Here is an 8,121-nt window from a genome sequence, read left to right on the forward strand (position 1 = left end):
AGCTTTTTTTTTTTTTTTAATCTGGTTCAGAGAGCCGGTTTAAGGTCCATCCACCCTCTGAATCATTCGAGGTCCTGAAACACTCCCCGTAAGGGCATATTGAGAAGCCCCCAATACGATACGTATAGGCTGATATCAAAATTTTGAACCTTGATTCAAGGAATTGAAAGACCACCTTTTTTGTGGATAACGGCCTTCTTACTAAGATCCATTTCCAATTCTTGAGAACAATGATTCAAGGCTTGCAAGTACAACTATAGAAAGAGGGAAACGACCAAAAATGGATAATGTAATGAACTGTCTCTTATATACAATTTGGATTAAACTCCAGCAAAATAATACACCATCCCCAATCCAAAGAAGAGGTTTAAATCTATTATGGCATATCTTCCAACTGTAACTTCCAACCCTTTGAATTGTCAGCCTGTCAGTCATAAACAAAGCCATCAGTGCCATCCAACGATCTTGATTAATATTTAACAGGCTTTAGTTACTAAATTATCATATAAATATAAGTTTAATTCCACCTAAGACTACTGACTATTCAAAGGCCACTATGGTCCAGATATTTGTAGAAAAAGTGACTTGAGATCTGATTCTTTAAAATTTTTCAGGAAACAATTTGTTTTTAAGCCGATTATACATACATACATACATACAACACATATATATATATATATATATGTGTGTGTGTGTGTGTGTGTGTGTTATTATTGTTTCTTTTTGACATATTTGTGAAAACAGAAGTTATCGTAGTATTTACAATATGATTGACAATTAAATTTGGTTCAACTTTCACTTACCATATGATTAGGATGTATAAAAAAAAAGAATCAAGGAATGCATACTAAGAAGCAAAAAATCTCAAGAATGACTCACAAGACAAAAGCCTTAAGCAACATTGCAATCAGAAGTAATAAAAAATTTGAAATATCAGCAAGATGTAGTTTGTTTTTCCCCCAGCTACTTTTAGATCTACCACAATCTTTACACATAATTTGGTGCTTGCAATTCAAATATGTAGAGGTAGCCATGATAACAAATTCATGTAAGAACCAAGGTGAAATTAAATGGACAAAATACACTGACAGATATTGTGTGGTAAAACTGTGTTATAAGTACCTGGAATGCTTTATCTCTCCAGTGAAACACACATCCACGGGCTTCAATGTGTTCACAAAGAGGTTTAGAGAGCAAGGGCTTGAAGGACGAATGGAGCTTTACTTTTATAAGCCCACCACATGCCAGCAGGGCAGCTGCCAGACCATTTGCAGTCAAACCCCTCAAGTGCATCATGTTTATGCTTTGTAGGCAACTGATGCTTGCTAGTGCCAAGAGCCCTACGTCTGTTATCGAACAATATGACAAGTTTATCTACAAAAAATTAATTCAAAAACTACCATTTTAGTTGCCAAGTTTTAATATCAGTCTGTAGATTCCCAAGCAAGAATTGAACGAGAATTACCTGTCTGAGGTTTTGGGAGAAATGAGCAAGTGGAAGTATTCCAACATCATTGATATTGTGGCACTTTTTTATATCTAGCTTGGTTAGTAGCCTACATCCCATGGCTATGGTTGAGAGACCCACAGATGAGATAGAAGGACATCCCCTAACTTCAAGTGTATTTAACCTTGAGCATTTTGACAATGATATCAATGAACTATCTGTAATATCTTTACAATAGGCCATATTAATCATCTCCAACCAAGGGCAACCACGTGCAATTGCAGCAATGCCCAAATCAGTTATTCCTGCACATCTGAACAAAAGAATTGCAGTCAGGTATGTCTTGACCAGAATTCTGTGCCCATAAACACAAGCAAGCAATGGACAACTCCAGTTCATTTTCCAATAAAATCTTTAGCCCCGATACCCATGCCATAAAACATAAATGTGCAATGAAAAGTTGTAAATAAATACACAAGTAAGAAATACAAAACTGAAAATTCAAAATAAAGGTATAAATGAAATAAAAGTATGTTTAGTTCATATGATACAGGGTTTTATTCAGCTCTATGTTGTATGAAAGAGCTAAACAAAAGAAAGTTATGAGAAAAATGGAATGGGACTGCTTTCATAGAATCCATATATTTGGTATGTGTTTGGTTCCATGGGCGTTTATGGATGAGGTGTTTCTCAGATAAATGTTTAATTGAAAAACATAACATTAAATGTTTATTGTTTTTGTTGTTTGGTTGGGCATTTCATGGGTGTTTCAAGTAAAACCCCATAAAGCTATCTTCCACCTCAGCTTACAATGCTCCAGGTAATAATTTCATTTCAATAAATGTTGGGGTGTTGGGAGAAACCAGAACTTGAAGTGCCCCTAATGCTTCATGCACATAAATCAAAGTGTTTCTGTTTTTAATGTTTATTTGATAAACATTGAAACCGAGCAGTGGTTTTCTGCACAATAAATGCCAACACCTAAGTGGTGCTGATGTGGCAGCGTTTTTCCAATAAACACCCACAGAACCAAACATAACCTTGATTGTTCAAAATCCAGTGGAAAACATGGACAGCATATACATACAAGTTAAATGTTAAATCTTCAGTTTCTTCTTGTTGGAACTCCCTTACCAATTGCCATCTGTTGTTATTCCTAAAAGGTAGCCTATATTTTAAACCCATCCCCACATACAACCACATGCATAAAATGCACACAAATCATTTGCCATCACTTCTACAGAATTGGCTTACACTCATATTCGCACATATGTTAAGCCCTCTTCCTTGAATATTGACATTTGATTTGTACTTCCATCTATATACATGCTTACTAAGTAATATTGACCTACTTGGTAGAGTTGCAAACCTGTACAGATCAAGCTCTATAAGCTTTGGGCAAGACATGCCAACATGGGTAAGCCCCTCATCAGTTATATTCAAACAAATGCCTATTTTTAAGCTGGAAAGTTCAGAACATCTTGAGATGGACTTGAGACCTGTGGAAAAATAAATAAATAAATAAGATGAATAAGCCACTAAGATACCACAATAATGGTATAGGCTGGGTAGGTGTGGCTAAAACCTTCATCATCAATTTTGTTATCTGTAAGGTCCAGTTCTTCCAATAGATGACAACACTCTCCAATAGAAACGAAGGCTTCCTTTGGAATCAGGCTACAAGATTCCATTCTGAGGGAAATGAGTGAGGTGCATGAAGTTGTGATGTTGGCAATAGAGACATGAGTTATCTTGCGACAACATGTTATGTCTAGCTTCCTCAACTGTTTATGTTTTAACAAGAGGGAAGAGAGCCCTTCATCTGTCACTCCTGGGCACTTGCTTAAGCTCAGCTCCCTCAATGATGCACAGCAATTTCCAATAGCTTGTAGCCCAGTACATGTAACCATACACCCATCTAATTTGATTGAATGCAACTTTGAAAGTTTTTGCAATGTCGCAGCCAAAGCAGGTGTAACCTGAACCACAACCATGAACAAATAATAAGCCATGAAAGGATTTCCCGAGGAAAGCATTAGCTGTTGGGGGCCAACAGCCTATGCTGCTGAGAGTGTTTTTGGGAATGCCATGTTACCATGAGAGTGGGTAAAATAGTAATTGCCCCTTATTTTATTGACCAAAAAGAAAGACATGGGCGTGAATAGGTGAACACGCCCAGCCCAAAAATGCTCTCAACAGCATATGCTGTTGGGCCTCAACAGCTAAAATTATCCCATTTCCTGAATAATCAAGAGAAAATGATATGAAACTGCAGACTTACAGGAGACCCATAGGCTAAAATAAGTTGGCGTAGATTTCTTGCTCCATTTGTTAGGGAAGACAAACCCACATGACCCACATTGTGACAACTCGCTATATTAAGGGTCTGTTACAAAAGGAAAATGGAAGATTCTCTGAAAACAGACAATTTGGTATATGGAAACAAAGAGCAACTTTTTCTAAATCTTTGCAAATAGAACTTTATGTACAAATTATGAATTGTAAAACATTTGTGCATCATGCATCATATATACCAAATGATAGACCCATGCATACAGCAATTTTGGATGTCCATATGAAATATAATACTAGTATGCCATTAATCAAATACTTCACTCTCTGTTAGGAACTTCAAACTATTACTAAATGTGCATTTGGAAGGCTCACAGATAAAACCCATTTTCTTTATGAGTCTATAAGAAGCAAAGGGTATTTTGGGAAAATTTATCATGTGTTTATCCTGGTAGCACAGCTTTAAAAAGTTAAAGAAGACAGTGAGACATCTTAAGGCATATTAACTCTTCTATACCTGCAAAAGACAAAGTAATTCTTTATCCTTTCCAATCTTTGTTGATAAGATGGGCTTGAAAATAGGGGTGCAAGTTGGGTACCCAAGTTGGAGCCAGGATCTCCCAAAAACTGCAAACACTCCCCACGAACATACATGTATGGGAGATATTCTTGATGTGCAGCTTCATGCTCTTCGTAGAGTTCTGGCTTTCAGGAAATCTGGGCTCCCCAAGTTGAAGAATTTATACTATGTTGGGTCCAGGCTTTGAGGCCAGTGCCATTCAAATTTTGACAAATTTTCAACCTGAGCCTGCCCAGGTTGCACCCCTACTTGAAAACACAACCAGTAATCTATGTAATTAACCATGTTTTTCCTAGTTTTTGTTAAAGAAATGGAAATTGGTGCAATCAATATACTTCATTGTAATTGCTTGAAAATTGTACAAAGCCCAAGTCACTCAACTAGTGGAAACTGAAATTTCTTAATATTGTACTCACAGAAGAGGCAATCTTCAAGATATAAATGATCAGATATTTCTCTTTTAAACCATAGTAATGATAAATTCATTTGCATATTATAAGTACCTCCACTGATGGGCACCCTCTACTGAAGGTTGCAATGCCTTCATCATCAATACCAAAGCATCCCACAAGAACCAAATCCTCTAAATATTGTAATTGCAAGATAGATGGCAAGCTTTTGTTTGTGATCTGCAACATAAAGATTTTCATTTTGATGAGGTATTTCCCACAAGGTCACAATGCATTCAAAAGGGAACAAGATAAAAAGAGAAATATTTCTTGGTAAACAGATGTAACAGAAGAAACAATATAAAGAAACCTTAAGGATGCAGACCAAGAGTATTCATGTAATTGAAAGAAACGCAAATACCATTCCTTTAACAAATCTAACCAATTTGAGCATCTAACATGTAGATCTATCATTTTGATTCAGGAATACACATTTAACTTTAAATGTGTTTCATGGACACAACGAGAATCAGAATATGATGCATTTCTAGGAGTTTGACTCAACAAGAAAAAACAAGGATACACAAAATCCATATTTTTTCAAGTTCTAATATTATACACCTGTAAATAAGGTATAGAACTTTATCATTGCTTTTTTAAAATTTATTTTGTTACTAAATTTATCTTTGTTATTTAATAATGGTTGTCATTAATTGTCTATATTACCTATTCATTTATATCGAATAAGAAAGTAGACAAAAGGAAAGTGCTATATTGAAGTGTCCATCAAGAATCCAATGGAGTGTCAGAATCCAACATGTGTCCACTTCAGCTACTTAGGAGAGTGACGAGAGTCCATACAATACTCCTTTAAATCCATGAACTGCATTGTGGATTTCAGCTTTCAGTTTCCTAAGTACAGATCTAGAATTAACGAGATCGCGTTTCAGCCACAGGGAAGTGCAAATCTATTGAAAGATCATTAGCACTTGTGGAGTTGTGGGTCACCATGTTCAATCCCTTCTTCAGCATTCAACCTCTACTAGTTTTAATTAGGATAAAAACTAGCTGATCTAGCAGTCTTAACAGAATAAGTTCATGGTCTACAAAATCAGGAAATCAAAGTCAAGAGAGTGCGCTACATCCGTAGGGTTAATGCCCTCAATTAAGAAATCGAACTAAGTGGAGTATATTCCTAATCATCTAGGAAAAACACAAATCAACTACGTTCAGTTCAGCACATGCAGAATAGAACAATAGCGCGGAGCAAATATAGAATGCAAAAGCAGAAAAAAAAAGCAAACAGATAATTAATAAAAAAAAAAGAATAAAAGCCATCACCAAGTGATATTTCCATTCAATAATAATACAAAAAAAAAATCCTATTTTCGGTGAAAAGGATATGAACAGAGAAGCAAGCAGCATTGCTAAATGATAGCTTAGAAAAGAAGCCGATGAAGAAAAGAGGTATTAGTGTATTACCGGTACGTAAGAGAGATCTAAACTGCGGATATCCTTGCATTTGACAGCGAGTAAACCAACACCAAAATCAGTGACACCCAAACACCACTTGAGGTTGATAACCCTGAGCTTCCTACATCCAACCGCAATACACCCAATCCCTGAGTCTGAAATTGATTTACACCTGGCCAGGTTCAGCTTCTCCAAATTCTTCGCCGCTGCAATTGCCACGGCAGCAGAATCCGTCAGCTCCGTTCCATTGGACAGATCGATCTCGAGCAAGGACGAGCAATTCAGAACCAAATTGGCGAGGCCCACATGAGAGAAGAATTTAGATCTGGAGAGGTCAATGGAGTGCAAAGTGGATTTACAGAGAGCTGAGACCACGGTGAGGGTATTGTCCGTTATGCGAGGGCATAGAGAGAGATCGAGATGCGTAATGCAAGGATATCGGTTAAGAATCGCGGTAAGAAGCTCGGAGCGGAGAGGTTTGAGAGTCTTCCGGTGTCGAGATTCGGCGATGTAGAAGGATTTGCAGACTAGAGCGAAGGATTTCTTGTCGAGAGGGTTCTCGTCGAGGCAATCGAGAATCGTGAAGAGAATTTCTTCCGAAAGGAATTCGAAAGGGTTGAAACATTCAACTGGTTTCTGCCGTTTCATGGATCCAAGCTTCTTTTTTCCCAAAAAGATTCTCTGGAAGGCTAGATTTAAGAACCCGAAAACTTGAACGCCTGAATTGTAGTTTTTTCTTCTAGGATTGATGAAACATAACCATAGGAATGAAGAATGCTGGATGAGGAGGACAAAGAAGAAAAATTGATCGAAAAGGAAAAATTTTTGAAGATATTGAAATGGGATTCTTTAGGTTGTTAACCGAAAACAGAAATACAGTATTGCCCTGGTTGGTGGCTTGGTGCAGTTCGGAACTTCGGATGGATGGAGTGACTGGCGAGGAAGAAGTTGTATATTAAAATTACTGAAAGAGCCCTTTGTCGCTTTTATACTTGCAAAGACGAAATCGTCCCTTACTTGGTAAAAAATGACGATTTCCCGGGCACTTGACGCGCAATAATGGTGGGAAATGATGTCTCGATATCAATCATGGATTTCGATCTGATTCAAAGAGGAAAGGTGGACTTTCAGTCTCAGCTGAGGAACGCTGTCTTGGTTCGCCAGATCGGAATCTAGTTAGGACTTAGGAGCTGTATGGCAATATATATGATGGTTTGTCGAGTTCATCCATGTGCGAGCATGTTTGAGGGGAATTGGTCATTTAAGGATAAGATTAGGGTATTTAAGACATTTTGAAGAAACAAAGTTCTCCGTACGTGAAAGGACGCGGAGTTAACGGGGTACGTCTAGTACTAGGGGTGGGGGGTGTGGAAAAGTCAAGAGTCAGAGTCGTTTTCTTTCTTCTTTTTTGTTATTTGTTAATGCCTTTTTATCTTTCTGTATTTATTTATATTTATTTATGTGAGTGAAAGTAGAGTAGCTAGACTATCTCCATTTGGTGGAGAATCATTTGAGGAAGGACAGATCCAAGTGAAGACGGTACGAACGAACGCCATAGTAATTATATTTTGAAATTTTCTTTTATTATATCCCACTTGTCCTTATCGAAAGGTTAGTGCACTCGCTGTTGCTTGTTGGTTTGGTAATGGAAATATGGTACTTTCGAGATTCGTGAATCGGATCGGAAAAACTTACCATTATCGCTCCAACAAATATTCCAATCCAACAACACATTACGCTTTGGTTTTTTAACAAGTTTTTCTTAATCACCCCCCAAACAAGCCCTTCTTTTTTGGTACTTGTAACTTTTTCAACATAAGGTGGTTATTTCGAATCTGCGTTTCTATTAGGCCTATCCAGTTAACATGCCAAACTCAGTTGATCGTTTACCATGCTTATGATTTATAAATTGAAACTCTTTTTTTTTCTTTTTACAGTAC

At 37.1% G+C, this 8,121-nt stretch overlaps 1 protein-coding gene across 2 annotated transcripts; it reads right to left on the reverse strand.

Annotated features, from left to right (window-relative positions):
* Positions 1-257: 257 nt before the first annotated feature.
* LOC148870488 (F-box/LRR-repeat protein 3-like) lies at positions 258-7,112 on the reverse strand. Of its 2 annotated transcripts, none has more exons than XR_016106524.1 (8): positions 6,191-7,112; positions 4,823-4,948; positions 3,729-3,833; positions 3,033-3,426; positions 2,817-2,946; positions 1,466-1,760; positions 1,123-1,346; positions 258-424 (listed from the first exon to the last, which is right to left on the reverse strand). XR_016106524.1 is itself a non-coding variant. In XM_088967425.1 (8 exons), exons 1-8 carry the CDS (start codon positions 6,827-6,829, stop codon positions 377-379), a joined length of 1,989 nt encoding a protein of 662 aa, XP_088823551.1. In that variant the 5' UTR covers positions 6,830-7,112; the 3' UTR covers positions 258-376. The 2 variants fall into 2 exon arrangements, 1 of the variants encoding a protein (XP_088823551.1); XM_088967425.1 differs by having other exon boundaries at positions 1,123-1,374.
* Positions 7,113-8,121: the final 1,009 nt, after the last annotated feature.

The sequence above is a fragment of the Nelumbo lutea genome, chromosome 2 (genome assembly GCF_056320005.1).
Source record: "Nelumbo lutea isolate HS-2025 chromosome 2, American lotus-T2T, whole genome shotgun sequence".
NCBI lineage: Eukaryota > Viridiplantae > Streptophyta > Magnoliopsida > Proteales > Nelumbonaceae > Nelumbo > Nelumbo lutea.